This window comes from Nyctibius grandis, chromosome Z, assembly GCF_013368605.1.
Source record: "Nyctibius grandis isolate bNycGra1 chromosome Z, bNycGra1.pri, whole genome shotgun sequence".
Classification (NCBI taxonomy): Eukaryota; Metazoa; Chordata; class Aves; order Nyctibiiformes; family Nyctibiidae; genus Nyctibius; species Nyctibius grandis.
In genome coordinates this window covers 843307-858204 of record NC_090695.1, presented here as the reverse complement: position 1 = coordinate 858204, position 14898 = coordinate 843307, and the positions used below count along the sequence as shown (strand labels likewise).

Genomic DNA, 14898 nt, shown 5'->3' with positions numbered 1-14898 from the left:
CCTCGGGAAGCTCGAGCGTCGCACTCAAAGGTGACCCTGCTAGCCAAATATTTTTCGACCTAATAAAAATAAAATAAAAGTATTGGAACAGCCTCCCTCGAAAAGCAGGGCCCATGGAATGCTTTTTTTTTTTCCTCCTTTTCTCTCCTTTTCTTTCTCCTCCTCCCCTGGCACTTTCTTTCCTTTCACTAATAACTATGTTTTCTTGTATTTTTTTTTCCTTGGCTCTTTCCTCATAAAAGACTGATGTAATTTCCTGTCTTGTCCCAATGTTTCCTGTTAATTAACAGGGTGAAAGTTATCATCACGTATTTAAATTGCTACCCCAAAGAAGGGAGGGGGGAAAAAAAAGGGAAAAATAAAAAAGAAAATAAAAAAGACACCACGTCACATTCCCAACAGCACAAAAAACCCTGGAAAAAGCTTTTTGGACCCGATGGCTTGAGCCCATTGGCAAAGACACCCCCCCCCAAAAGGGTGGCTCCTGCAGTAGGTCCATGGACAGGGGATGCGAGCCCCCACCCTTCCCCGGATGGGGATGGAAAATCCTTGCAATGCTTGCCCAGAAAAGCTCTTTTCTTGCATTAAAAAGTAAAAGTAAAGAAAAAGAAGAAAAAGAGAAGAAGGAAAAGAAGAAAAAGAAGAAGAAAAAGAAGAAGAAAAAGAAGAAGAAAAAGAAGAAGAAAAAGAAGAAGAAAAAGAAGAAAAAGAAGAAAAAGAAGAAGAAAAAGAAGAAAAAGAAGAAGAAAAAGAAGAAAAAGAAGAAAAAAGAAGAAAAAAGAAGAAAAAGACAGAAAAAGAAGACAGAAAAAGACAGAAAAAGACAGAGGAAAAAAAAAGAAGAAAAAGAGAAAAGAAGAAAAAGAGAAAAGAGAAAAGAAGAAAAAAAAGAAGAAAAAGAAGGAAAAGGGAAGGAAAAGGGAAGGAAAAAAGGAGGAGAAAAGGAGGAGAAAAGGAGGAGAAAAGGAGGAGAAAAGGAGGAGAAAAGGAAGAGAAAAGGAAGAGAAAAGGAAGAGAAAAGGAAGAGAAAAGGAAGAGAAAAGGAAGAGAAAAGGAAGAAAAAAGGAGGAAAAAAGGAGGAAAAAAGAAGGAAAAAAGAAGGAAAAAAGAAGGAAAAAAAGAAGGAAAAAACTAAGGAAAAAACTAAGGAAAAAAGAAGGAAAAAGGAAAGAAAAAAGAAGGAAAAAAGAAGGAAAAAAGAAGGAAAAAAGAAGGAAAAAAGAAGGAAAAAAGAAGGAAAAAAGAAGGAAATAGAAAAAGGAAAAAGAAGAGAAAATAAGGAAAAAGCAAAAGAAAAAAGCGAAAAAGAAAAAAGAAAAAGGATAAATAAAATAAAATAAAATAAAATAAAATAAAATAAAATAAAATAAAATAAATTGCAGAGAAAGCGGCGGCCAGCAACACTCAAGCTGCTAAGCAGCAACTTAAAAGAAACAGTTAAAACCCAAACCCAAACCCAAACCAAGGGGCTAATCCAAAGGCAGCGGGCGGAAATCCTGCGAGACGCCGCGCTCCCTCCCCGGCCGGGCTCAGCCCCGCGCAGGATCAGGCCTCGCTCCTCGTGCCCTCCCGTTCCTCAAGAGCGGCCGCGTCACCGGTACCCCGGCGGCACCGGGGCCAAGCCGGCGGCCTCCGCACAATGACCGAGGGGGAAACAAAGCGACTTAGGGGGAAAAAAAAAAAGGCGAGGGTGGTTAGAAGAGAGCCCGTGCCTCAGCGGTTAATAATATCTCAGCGCTGAAAATAAACTGGAAAAGGAAGCTCCTTTGTGACAGTCGGCGGGCGGCCAGGCCGCGGCGTGGGCCATTGAAGGCGGCCGGGGACGGCGGTGGGGCTGGCACCCACCTACAGCACCCGCTCGGGGCTGAGGGATGGCTCCCTACGCCCCATTTTCCCCCGTGCGCCCTGAAATGGGGGTGAACCCCGTTTAAAAGGGGGTACACCCCGTTTTAACTCAGCAGTGAGGCCGCCACCATTAGAAACAGGCATCCCCCCCTCCACGCCGGCGGCAGGGAAACGTAGTGTGGTTGATATCGCTGGTTCCTCTGGTGTAAGCGATACCCGCTGGCAGACAGCGGGGATGGAAACGATGCGGCCCACGTCCCCGCCAACCCCAGGACTGCTCCTCTATGAGTGTTTTTGTCCCGTCGGGAGTTTTTAAATGTCCCCAACGATCAAGTTGCTGGCGCTCATCAGGACACCTTTGGCCAACAGAGTATGGTTTGAATTGACGCTTAACTTCCAAAATTCACCTTTTTGTCCTCATTCCAGCCCTAAAAAGCGCCAGGTTGCGGGATAAAACCCCAAGTTGGTCCCCATTGTGGTCCCCACCATGAAGGACATCCTGGTGGTGGGGTTCTTCTTCTGGGTTTTATTGTCAACTACTCTCAAGGCGTCGCTTGGTTGGGAAAATCTGGCAGCACCCAGAAAAATTAATTTAATGAAGTTGTACAGGGATGGACTGAAACACATAGAATCACAGAATGGTTTGGGTTGGAAGGGACCTTAAAGATCATCTAGTTCCAACCCACCTGCCACAGGCAGGGACACCTTCCACTAGACCAGGTTGCTCCAAGCCCCATCCAACCTGCCCTTGAACACTGCCAGGGAGGGGGCAGCCACAGCTTCTCTGGGCAACCTGGGCCAATGTCTCACCACCCTCACAGCAAAGAATTTCTTCCTAAGATCTCATCTCAATCTCCCCTCTTCCAGTTTAAAACTGTTTCCCCTTGTCATATCACTCCATGTCCTTGTAAAAAGCCCCTCTCCAGCTTTCCTGTAGCCCCTTCAGGTACTGGAAGGTGCTAGAAGGTCTCCCTGGAGCCTTCTCTTCTCCAGGCTGAAGAGCCCCAACTCTCTCAGCCTGTCTCCAGAGCAGAGGGGCTCCAGCCCTCTGATCATCTTCGTGGCCTCCTCTGGACTCACTCCAACAGCTCCATGTCAACACCTGGCATTTAACGGGGGGAGCACCTCTGCCATAAGTTATTTTAAAAACACCCATCCTAGAAGAGTATCTAGGAACGGATCAAAAGGCTCCACAGCACTTAGAAGAAATTATTAAATGGGTCTTATTTGCCTGGGGGGGGATTTTAATTAGCTAAGAGCCAGGAGCAGGATGCCCCCAGCATCCCCACAGTAGCATGGGGGCTATCCCGACCATATCCCCCTTAAAAAAAAAAACAAACCAAAACCACCCCACGAGGCTGAGCCGGTGCGAGTGGCCAAGCCAAGAGCCCCGGGGTGGGTGCCAAGCGCCGGCTCCCTCCTCCTCCCTGTCGGCCACGGTCAGATGATGTGCGAGTCGAGTCGGGAGGCTCCTAGTCTGGCAGGCAGCCTGTTTTGCTCCAGAGGCTCCAGTGCTGTCATCTCGGCGTTAACCCCTGATAACCTTGTCCTTTCCAGGACGGGATGGTGGGTTTTAGGTAAGTAAGGGGGGGGATTTGAGTCTCCAACGAGGCTGAGAAGGAAAGGGTGCAACGCCCTGCGGTGCTCCAAGTAAATTAAAAAAATATTAGGAGGACGTATGCTCAAAAATAAACCAAGAATAAGTGACTTAAAAAAAAAAAAAAACCAACAAAATTCCCAAGCAATTGTTTATCCCTGGGACAAATATACAATCCTAGTTCCACAGGAAGATGTCTCAATTTCAGATTATAATAGGATGCCAATTTGTAAATAAAGGCATTTCACAGGAGGTTATAAACTCTGTAGAGAGGGAGGTGGAAAAGAGGAGGGGGGGTGGGAAAACACAGGCAGGACTCAGACAGAGAAACCATGCAGGATCCTGTTTACATGGGGAGGGGGGGAGTGATGGGGAGCCGCTTCGGGGGACAAATAGCTCCGGATTTGGACAAGGTGCTTCTTCCCTGGCAAGCAGATACCAGCGGGGATCAGAGGCATAGTGAAACATTCCCGGCCTGCCCGCGATTTTGGAATGAAATGTCATTCAGCCAAGCGGTCCCTGAAACTAGACGAGGTCCCACCACCGTGAAAGCCAGTGCAGGGAGCGACGCTGATGCTTCTCCAGTTTAGTGCATAGGAGTCAGGAGGAAGAAACTGAGGCTGCACTTGCTCTGGAAGAGCCTTGTGGGTCTCCCAGCCTCAAGCCTGGCAGAGCCTTGGTTCAGCACCCACCAAGCATCATCACTCAATATCCACTGGCTCCAGGAGACCCTGGGGTGGTTCCAGTGTCAGGGCAAGTCAACAGGATTGGGCTGAAATCTGGGTAAACTCTCAGGTTTGGTATTTTATGAATAACCCCTATAAATACAAAAGCAGCAGAGGTGGCGAGGACACAAGCCAGCTCATCTCGCATTCCTTGTCACGGCCAGCTCTGGGCTTCCTGGAGAGCTTTGCTTCGCCCACAGATCCAGCACCATTCATCTGTCCTGCATCGGAACGCTGTTCTTGCCCACCGTGGGCAACACAACCTTCCATCAGCCAAGAGCCACAAGCCCCACGCCATACATGGGTCAAGAGGGAGATGTCGAGGGCTGGGTGAAGAGCATCCCATGGAGACTCAGCACCAACACCATCAAGTACCATCAGCTCACTCCTACCCTCAGCAAAGCTCCTCCATGGGTCGTACAGGAATATAGCTCCCACCGATCCAATGCCACTGGACCAATGGCTGGCCACCTCCAGACTCTCCAAGCATGGCTTTGCTTGTTTGGAAGAAGACTCATAACCAAACACATCTCCTAGGAACGAGTCAGCCCAGAATACAGGAAAAAACACCCTCTGTCTCCTATTTACGGAAATTATTTTTATTTCCAATGGGATATTTTTGCTCTCTTCTTTAACCACATTGAGGATACAAAGGATCTGGACTGGTACTATCTGAGCACAGCCATCTCAGTGCGAGACACCGTGAGCAAGGAGTCCTCACCTACCCACAGAGTGACCACTGATAAAGATAAACATATAAGAAAATAAATAAAGGCAAGAATATGGACGCGAGAGTCAGCACCTCGGGGAGAGCGAGAGATGCATCAGCCGGAGAACAAGATGTCTGGGGAAGAGACAGCAGAGGTGAGATGAGAAGAGGACACCAGCAACAGCATCAAGGACTACACAATACTGCATTCCTGGGCCAGGAAGGAGAACAGAAAGCAGAAGTAGGCAAAGAGCGGCTCAGACTGGTTATCGCAAGAGGGAAACACTCCCCATATATCCCCCTGGCCGCACTGCTCCCCCTCCCACATCCTCCAGCGCCTCTGGTATCCATCAATGAAACTGCCTTCAGCCTCCAGGAGACTGTGATCCTGGTGGTGGCCGGACCTGAGACTCCTCCTCGTCAAAGAGACCTGCAAGCACACTCGCTTCCATGCCCTTTTAAACGCTCGTCTTGCCACCATCCTCTCAACCCCGCCATGCGGTTTCCCTGCCAGAGTAGCTGTGAACCCCAGGCTGGCCCCGTTCCCAAATTCTTGGTGCCGAGAGCAATCTGCCTCACTAAATCCTGCCCTTCCAGCTTCCAGACATTAGGGCAGGCCTACTGACTTCGAACACCTCTACTACACCAGCATTCACCGCCCATCACTGGTGGTCAAAGCCTACGGTGCTACAGGAACCCACCACCACCATCCACCCATGACATCTTCTTCCTCATCCTCCTGCTCCAGTTTCCAAATCTACCAAAACTGGGTGTTTTTTTCTTTTCCTAAAGTCATCCTTTCATCAAGGAACTGCGAATCCAGCCCTGGTCTGAAGGGGAAAAGGGATGCTGGATTCTCCACCCAGCATCACCGATCCCCATCTGCCCAAAGTCAGATAAGCCCAAGCCGAAGCATTCCTCGTGTACCCTGCCAATAACTCACTAAAGCTCTCTTCAAATACACTCTTCTGCTAACTAAAATCTGCAAACTAGAAAAAAAAAAGGAGCAAGTGAGCTTTGAAGGATTGCTGCAAAGTGCATTTATTTTCCTTTCTCGACTGGGTCTCTCCAGTTGGGAATTTTCAGCGCCGCACTTGGGCGCACGGAAGGGAGATGCCAGTAAATCAGAGCAAATTCAAAACAAATGCTCTTTCATGTGGAGGCATTCGGCTTTGTTTCAGGGGCTTGGGTAGCTAACCGTATCCCTTCATGAGTCAACTCTCCTATCAGCTCCTCATTAAACTAAATGGCTACAATTACATTTGGGGAGGGAAAAGAAAAAAAAGGGCAGTTAATGATCGTAAAAGGTTCTGTTTCCACGCTTTGGTGGTGGTGGGGGGGGGAATGTTTGATAAGGAAGACCAAAAAAAAGTAAAATCCAATAAAATAAGAAAAATATAATAAAATAATTTTTTCAAATGTATTTTCATGGGGGGGACGTGCTTTCTTTCGGGGAGGAGGCTCTGGGGCTCCCTTTCCCGCAGCCCTTCAGGAGGCACCGGGGTGGGGGGAACAAGCCGTGTTATTTCCTGCAGCCCAAGCCCGCACCTCCCCGCCTTCCCTTCGGGAGCAGAGCAGCCAGACAGAGATGTTATCAAGAGGCTGAACCTTACAGAAAGCCCCCTTTTAAAAGCGAGTACTTCCTCTGCTTATTTCATGTGGTATCCTGTGGAACTGAACTCTCTCCTCCCCTCCGCAACGAGTGTATTTCAGGAGGAAAAAGGAAAAAAAAAAAAAGATCTAACAACATCCTTATTGTGTTTTGCTTCTTGTCTTTTTTTCTTTTTACAGTCTCTTTTTTTTTTGGTCTTCCCTAAAGCTATAGGCAAAAAAAAAAATCAAGAAACACCCCAAAGTCTTTGTCATTTAAAAAAAAAGCAGCGACGAGTTTCTCTGTTCCCTCTCCCCCTCCGTTTGATTAATTCTCATTAGGGCCTTTGAACAAACAATATGCTCCCCTCTCAAATAACAGACAGGGTATATATTACACCCAAAGAAAAACAAACAAGGCTCACTTAAAGACATCCACACCGAACGCGATTCCTGGAGAGAGGCAGGGGCAGATGCGCGCACGCGCCACCGCCACCAACCTATTTCTGAAATTCCAGTTTCAGGGCAATGAATAAATCGTAAATCGGGGAGACATCCCCACAAAGGAAAGCACCTTCAAACACCAGCAAATAGATACAGGTAAATGGTTTCAGATACTTTCATCCTGGTAGAGACAGAGCCCAGCACAGAGTTGGCCCATCTGGGGTAGGAGATGGTGCTGGAGACATCATACCTTGGAAAAGGTCTTGGGAGTTCACCTAGATGATCTTTAAAGGTCTCTTCCAATTCAAATCATTCTACAAAAAGCCCACGAGAGGTGGGGAAATCACCCTCCAAACCTCCATCCCGTAACGGCACCTGGAGGCCGAAGGAGATGGCACATGGGAAAACAAGGGAAATCACAGAATAGCTCAAGTTGGAAAGGACCCATAGGGATCATCGAGTCCAACCCCCTCTGCAACGTCTTCTGCAAAAAACGGGGTGACCTTTCCTCCCTGGGCACCACAAGCCTCATGCATGAGATGTGGGATGCTGGTTACCCTACCAGGAGCAAAGCCCAAGCATGGCTCTCGTCCCAGAGACAAGAGATGCCGTCACCACCACCAAGACAAGGAGAGTTTGAGGCCAAATCCTTCTGCAAGGCACAACTGCACCTGCTCCAACAATCCACGTATCCGAACGAACGGGTGGCCGACATCACTTTGCCTTCCCCAACACGCCTCTTCCTGCCTCACTCCGAAAATTAATGGAGCATAAAGCTGGAATTCAAAGGAAATCTGGGGTTTCGGGGATGGAGAACCTCGCGTGGGATTTCAACACATCCTCTGCACGAGAGGTACGCAGCTGCTACTGAAATGAAACCTAATTCCCCCTTTGAGCACGCCTTTCTCAACCACTCGCATCCCCAAAACTCCCCAGCATCACTTCACCTTCCATCAGGACTCTCGGTCAACGCAACCCACGGCCAAAATCAAGGGCAACAAGAGATGGCTTACCTGAAAGCCCCCCAGGGGCTAGACAATTAGTTCCTCCTGTTTCAGTGGAGGAAGGCACAGAGTCTGGACAATCTGCTGGAGCAGTGGAAAAGGAAGAAAAAAAAAAATCAGTATATAGGCGGTTCTTCACAGGCTCCCAGCATCGCTGCAAGCAGAACACACATTCCAAAGGGTTTAGCAGGAAGCGATTACTAATTGTCTGCGCAGAGACGGTAGTTCATCAAGAAGCATCCACCCTAACTCGTCGCCTCAATCAAGGCTGCGCGCTGCGCTTCATCACCAGCCAACGCTGATTATAGAGCGGCGAAAATTACAGACTGGCTGCCACCTCTCTGGCCAAGTCACTGGGTCATGAGATCAAGGTTGTCATCCGTCCTGATGTAAGCGAGCTCCCAAAAATGCTTGAACCGTGGCTTCACGCACCCAATTTAGTCAACACCTGTAACTCACCGAAATGGGAACCGAAAGGGAAATGTCTCATTGCCGCCCTTTTGCGGCCAACGGTCTACGTTTGTGTTCCCCCGCTCACTTTTTGTCACCACCAGCTGCTGGTAGATCTTGCACACCGCTGTCACCTCCTGGGACAGGTGGGCAACTAGATCTACTCCTCCACGCACCACCGAAGGACAAGGGCAGGGTAAGATCGGCCCCCCCATTAAGAGGTTTCTCCTGATGAATGGAGGCATTTGAGCTCAGGGTTTGGACCTTTCCATCCCAAGCCTGCTCCTCCAGGTGACAACAGCCAGGAGCCACCACCAATCCCCTGATCCTATAGGCAAACTTGGTCACCACCATGGGGAGAGACAAGCTCAAGGACACCCCACGCCTGAGAAGATCCATGAAGTTCACACAACCTTCTGGTCCTCAGCAGGCTGACAGAGACTTTGGGTTTCATCAAATTCGGGCTCCCTAATGACATCGTTTTGTTCACAGCTGCATCTCAAAGCAAGGGCCACCACCAGGGAAGCCGCAATAATTTTCTCCCTACTGACAGAAGTAATTTTTCCAGATTTCATACCTAAAATCCCAGTGCAAAAGAAATTCCTGTCTGCGTAAACTCGTTTTATCAGAGTGAAGTAGAAGCCCTAACAGGAATATACAGTTTAACAGGATATAGTTAATCAAACCAAAAACAATAGGGGAGACAGGAAATGGACTTACTTGTGAAATACTGTATATGATACACTCTCTAAATGCCTTGTCGGGCTTTCTATGCTCTAAAGAAATACGCTTTTTCTTTTTTTTTTAACCCTTTCTAATCCAGACAAGAGATTCCCCATGCCCTTTCCCTGAGATGGCTCCAACCTCTTGGGCTACAGACACTTCCTGAACGCAGGATGGACCGTCCTGCCCTGCGCTGGGCTCCATCTGCCCCCAGTTACAGCTCCCTGATGAGGCACTGTGGGATAAAGGACATAATTTGCCCTTTCCATGTTGTCTTTATTCTAGGGATCATACATCATCAGGTCCTCTGTTAGCACCCCGGACAGGATGGTAGGAGAGAATCCCACCCCGGTTTAAAATGCAGAACCTTAGCAATGGGGTGATGCTGATGTTAACAGCAGCGCTGCTCCGGTTTGACTCCGAATCCATATGGCATTTCTGCACTGAGGCTGAAAACAAGGACAGATTCAGAGCCTTCCTGAAGACCTGGACGACTCCCTGATTCATCAAAGGAAAGCCCAAGTGTGCTTTCATGACTTCGTTACAACTGTCAGCTCCCTTCCCTCGTCCCACCATCCAACAGCCAGTTCCCTTCATCAATTCATTACCCTCTGAAGAACTCTTTAGAGGACACAGAGCTGATGCACCTCAACTCTAGACCAAGTGTGATGGTCAGATGGGGGTAAGTCCAAAAGTGGGACCCTCCTGGGCTCTCTGCCCTACACATGGCTGGTTCCATCCTTGCACTCTTCTCATCACCCACAGATCTGCCAAGGGCTCTCGCTAGCAGGGGGTACTCAGGCTCACTTTACTTTCAGCACCAAGAGATCATAGTGTCAGAGGTTTACCCAAGCCTACTGCATGTCAATCTCCTCCCAAAACTGCCTTCCCGCAATATAAAACCATCGTGGAGACATACAATTCTTCCTGGTGGCCACCAGCCCAACCTTGCAAGGTGCCAAATAGTTCCTGGTAGCTGCCAAACCTCCAACTCCCCTGAAAATCGATGCCACAGGAGGGCATTCGGCTCTGCAACACCATCTCAGTGGGCTTCCTGCATCTCGTACTTCAGCACCACCATGACCAGCCACTCAAGAACACGACGGACACAGCCACTCGCAGTTCCTTGTCCCACTTAATGATGGGTCCAAATACCTGCTTGAATTATTTGAGGACACTACCATCCAACTCACTTCCAACACAGCTGCCAAGTGGCAGCTCCCACAGGGATACTGGGGATGCTGAGCTCCCACGTCTCCAGGATTGTAGGGTGAGCCTGGCCCCGTGCAAGCCACCATCACCCATCCCTGAAACGTCCTGTGGAAGAGGGAAAGTCCTCTCCTTGATGAACGAGCAAGCCAGCCTGGACCTCCAGCCTTCCAGCAGGTAACCCGGCTGTCATGGGCAGATCTTTCTGCTCTACGGCGCGTGCACAAACATCAGATCTATCCTATCAACGTACAGATTGATGTGGCATTTCACTGCCTGCAGCAGCACCCCCAGCTCCCTGTCCACTCCTGCTTTCCTCCAGCCAGCCTGTCTCAGCATCCACCACCTCTAAAAAACAATGTAATTCCCATCACAATGGTTTTAAACTAAAAGAGGGGAGAGTGAGACTAGATAGAAGACATTCTTTACGCTGAGGGTGGTGGGACACTGGCACAGGTTGCCCAGAGAGGTGGTAGATGCCCCATCCCTGGAAACATTCCAGGTCAGGTTGGACAGGGCTCTGAGCAACCTGATCTAGTTGAAGATGTCCCTGCTCATGGCACGGGGGTTGGACTAGATGGCCTTTAAAGGTCCCTTCCAACCCAAACCATTTGATGATTCTCTAATCACGGGCACTGGCGACCACTGCCAGAGCCCATGCTGGTCCACATATTCCTGTCCATCTGTCCATATGAAGAACTTACAAAATGTCGCACTAAATACTGAAGTATTTTTATTACCACTACCATGCTTGATGGAAAAGCAGTAGTTTCCTGCTGGATGCACGTTCCCAACCCCACTGGCAGATGCAGTTGCCCAAGTCTAAATGGAGGGATCGCTCCCACCCAAGATCCCAGAGTAGAAGATGGCTCACGCGGCATCAGCCAGGTAGAAGGCTACACACCTTCCCATCATCATAGAATCATAGAATCACAGAATGGTTTGGGTTGGAAGGACCCTTAAAGATCATCTAGTTCCAACCCCCCTGCCATGGGCAGCAACACCTTCCACTAGACCAGGTTGTCATCTCCTGTGCCTCTTCCATCCATCCAGCCCATGGCGAGCAAACCTCAACATATAGCTGGGAAAACGCCGCAGGAGATGGCACCAACGCTGGGACGGGAAACCCTCGGTTCCCTCCGCAGAGGAAACACCGAGAAACCCTGAGCTTGCAAAACCCACCTGCAACAACAGACTTCCAGGCTCCGCTTGCGCCTGCCGCGGCCCCGTTAGTCAAGAGTTCAGCTGCCAAATGGATTTTTCTTTTAAAAAGGAGAAAAAAAAAAAAAAAAGGAGGACTTTTTTGGGTGAGTAACCCAGTTGTTTCTGCGTTTCCGATGGGCAGCGTTAATCACTTCCTATTGGCCGATAGGAATAACTTTTCCTTTCGAAATGGCACATTCATGTTCTGCGGCTTTTTTTTTTTTCTGTTTACACACATTTCGCTACCTTATGTCAACACTTGCTAATGAATAAATATATCACTCGGCTAACTGAAAATGAGGTCCTGGCAGAGGCAGATTGGATGTTTAAACCCTGCTAATAGATTTATCCTAACATCTTCACAGCAAACCAAAGGCAAGGTTTTAACCCTTCTCTCCTGCACCTCCGAATCCCCTTGGCATCCCACGCCAGGATCAGTGCTGGGTAGAAAGTAAAGCAATAAACGCAGAAATAGAAACTTTTGGGGGAGCATTCCCAAACCGAAACGATGCCAAACTCACCCGAACCCACAAAACTCGGCGACCCAGCAGACCCTCAGAGTCTCTTATGGAACAACCCTTCTGCACCCCAGCAGCATGCTCGGGATGTTGGACCTCCTCCCGATATCCCTCTTCCATTCACGAGCCTTTATCTCTTGGTTTTTTTCCCCACTGAGGCAAAATATTTCATGCTTTGCAACCCAATTGTTTGTTACAAACAGCTTTGCTTATTTCCACAAGGCATAAAAAAGACTTATTAGAGGTTCTTAGGAGGGGAAAAACAGTCCAGCCTGCAAGGGAGGAGTGGGCAGGATGGGACCCCGCAACGGTACCCCACATCTCTGCAACAACTTCCAAGTTTGGGGTTTCTTTTAGTCCTGAGAAACCAAAAAGCAGCAACTTTACAGAAACTAGCCAAAAATGACCTGGTGTAGGTCTTCAGAAATACATTTATCTTGGCCTCCCTGCACCACCGTGCTCCTCCTGCCTGCCGTGACCAAGGGACACGACCACCAAGACCACCATGCTCCAGCCAACACTCCACATCCCTTAATCCTCGGGGAACCAGGAGCTGCTCCTCTCCGAGCTCCCCCCACCCCGTTTCCGATTCTCCCCACCTCTCCTCCTTCTTCCAAGCCCGATTTATCTCACACCAGGGCGAACTCGCTGCCAACCAAGAGTTTATGCAGACAACCGCAGAAGAGCCGGTGCCAGCCTCAAATGGGCTTCTCCCCTGGCACCCTGACATTCAATTACAAGCAACAGGCATGCAGAGCGGTGCTTAAAAAAAAGGAAAAAACTAACTTTTCAACCCCCTTTCCTAATTTTTTTCAGCCTGACAAGGCGGGATTAGGCTGCTTTAAAGCACAGAAATATTTCTACCAACTCCATTTGTCAATGGATTCCCAGCCATCAGGGTGATGTTAGCCAGAGCTGTGCTGGATTCCCAACCAAATCCTTACAAATTCACCCAAGGGGTGCCATTTCCAACTGGAACCCAATGGTTTTCCTGGTGATTCCAGCAGCAAAGGCCTGTGTTGCACAGCAATCCCTCCTCAAGTTTCCCTGCCAGAGTTTTAAAATCTTACTTTGTGCAGAAAGTATCTTAGATAAATTCTATTTTCATTACTCCAGGGGTATCAGAAGGCTGGAAGCACACAAGCAGTCCCAAAGCGAAATGCATGACAAAGGCAGGAGCTGGGTTTCCCTTGAGAAAAGGGGCAGTTTTCCCCTTTTTTTTTTTTTTAATCTGTAAATCTGCATTGAAAAAGTCCACTTACCAGTTGGTTTGAGAAAATCCATTGGATATCTGGAGTAGGGTGGAGGGGGAGACTCTGGAATTAGAAAAGTAGAAAGAAAATAAAGGCAGAGCCATGAGAAAGGAACAAAAAAAAAAAAACACACACACACACAAAAAAAAAAAAGAAAAAAAGATAGGAACTTATGATAACAGTGGCATTCTTTTAGCAAAACTGTTTGTCTTAGCTCTGGGGGTTGGAGGCAGGGCAGCGAGGCGGTGATTGCCTTGATATTTAGCTGTCAGATAAACAAAAGGGGCCGTCTGGCGCCAGTCTCCCTGCTATCTGCCGCTCGGGCTGTCTGATCGGGGCCTCCTTGGCTCGCCGGAGCCGCGGCAGCGGCGGGGCCGGGCGGCCGCGCCAGGCGGGCCCCTAATCCCCCGGCACCGCGCGGGGACGGCGGGGAGGCAGCGCCGGGGGACCCCGGGGCGGGGGGTGCGGGGAGGGGGCGAGGCAGCACACGCGATAACACAGCGAGCACGGCAATACTGAGGTTTTTTTTGTTGTTTGGGTTTATTTTCCACACTGAAAAAATAAAAAGTTCAGGGGGGGGAGCCCACCTGCACCCCCTCCATCCCCGCCGAGTCCCCTCCATCCCCGCCGAGTCCCCTCCATCCCCGCCGCCCCCCCCGGTGTCCCGTCCCCCCCCCCCGCCGCCTACCTAGCTCGCAGAGCCGGCTGAGGTGGTGCGGGTTGCAGCAGACGAGCTCGGGGTGAGCCTTGCCGTAGGATTCACAGCAACATAAGCGCTTCACTTCGGAGCAGTGGCGGAGGTCGGGCCAGCGGAACACCTTGCAGAGCAGCACCGGCAGCGGGTACCAGTGCTGGCCCAAGCGGGAGTCGGCCTTGGCGGGGAGCAGCAGGCACGGGGTCCGCGCCCCGCCGCGGGACTCCACGGCGTGCAGCAGCCCCTCCAGCTGCCGCTCCTTCAACCGCTTCAGCACGGCGTGGGTCAGCGCCTTCAGTTCCGCCTCCGCGCCCGCGGCCGCCCGACCTCCGCGGCCCGCTTTGCCCGGGCAGCACCCGCGCCCCCCGCCGCACACATGCGCCCGGGCCTCGGTCGCCGCCGCCGCGACGGGTTCAAGCGCCGCCGCCTCCTCCTCCTCCTCGCCGCCGGGCGCGCGGCTCCTCCAGAGCCGCCGAACGAGCACCGAGCGTTTGGTCCTGAACATGCGGGACGAGAGGAGGGGCCCCCGGCTACAAAACGGGCATGTCGTCCGCCGCGCATGAAGGGGCCGGGAGCCGAGACGCGGCGGCGGGCAGCGGCAGGCGGCGGGCGGCGGGGGGAAGGCGGCGGCGGCGGCGGGGCCGAGGCGGGCTGTGGCATGCGCCAGTCTCCGCGCTGGGGCCGCGGGTCCCGCCGCCTCCCGCGGGGGGCTGCGCCGGCCCGCGCCTCTGCCCGCTGCGAGAAACAAAATAAATAAATAAAAAATATATTAAAAAAAAAATTAAAGGAAAAAAAAAAGGGGGGGTGTGGAGGGAGGGGGGGGGGAGCCGCTGCTCGCTCTGGTTTTGCCCAAAAAAGAAAAGAAAAATAAAAAAAAGCCCGGCTACAGTCTGCGGCGCATCGCGCGGGGGGAGGCGGGCTGAGCTTGCCGGCG

The 14898-nt window shown here is 50.5% G+C and overlaps 1 protein-coding gene across 2 annotated transcripts in view; it reads right to left on the bottom strand.

Moving 5' to 3' along the window:
• The window catches only part of SMAD7 (SMAD family member 7), a 29269-nt gene extending 14597 nt beyond the window's left edge, over window positions 1-14672 (bottom strand). Inside the window, exons 1-3 of one of the 2 annotated variants that reach the window (XM_068422427.1) lie at window positions 13959-14672; window positions 13280-13333; window positions 7924-7998 (exon numbers count right to left, since the gene is read on the bottom strand). In XM_068422427.1, coding sequence (XP_068278528.1) covers window positions 7924-7998; window positions 13280-13333; window positions 13959-14469 — 640 coding nt within the window. In that variant the 5' untranslated portion in view covers window positions 14470-14672. The remainder of the gene's footprint in view (window positions 1-7923; window positions 7999-13279; window positions 13334-13958) is intronic. The other variant, XM_068422426.1, reaches the window with a different exon arrangement.
• Between the last annotated feature and the right edge of the window lie 226 nt (window positions 14673-14898).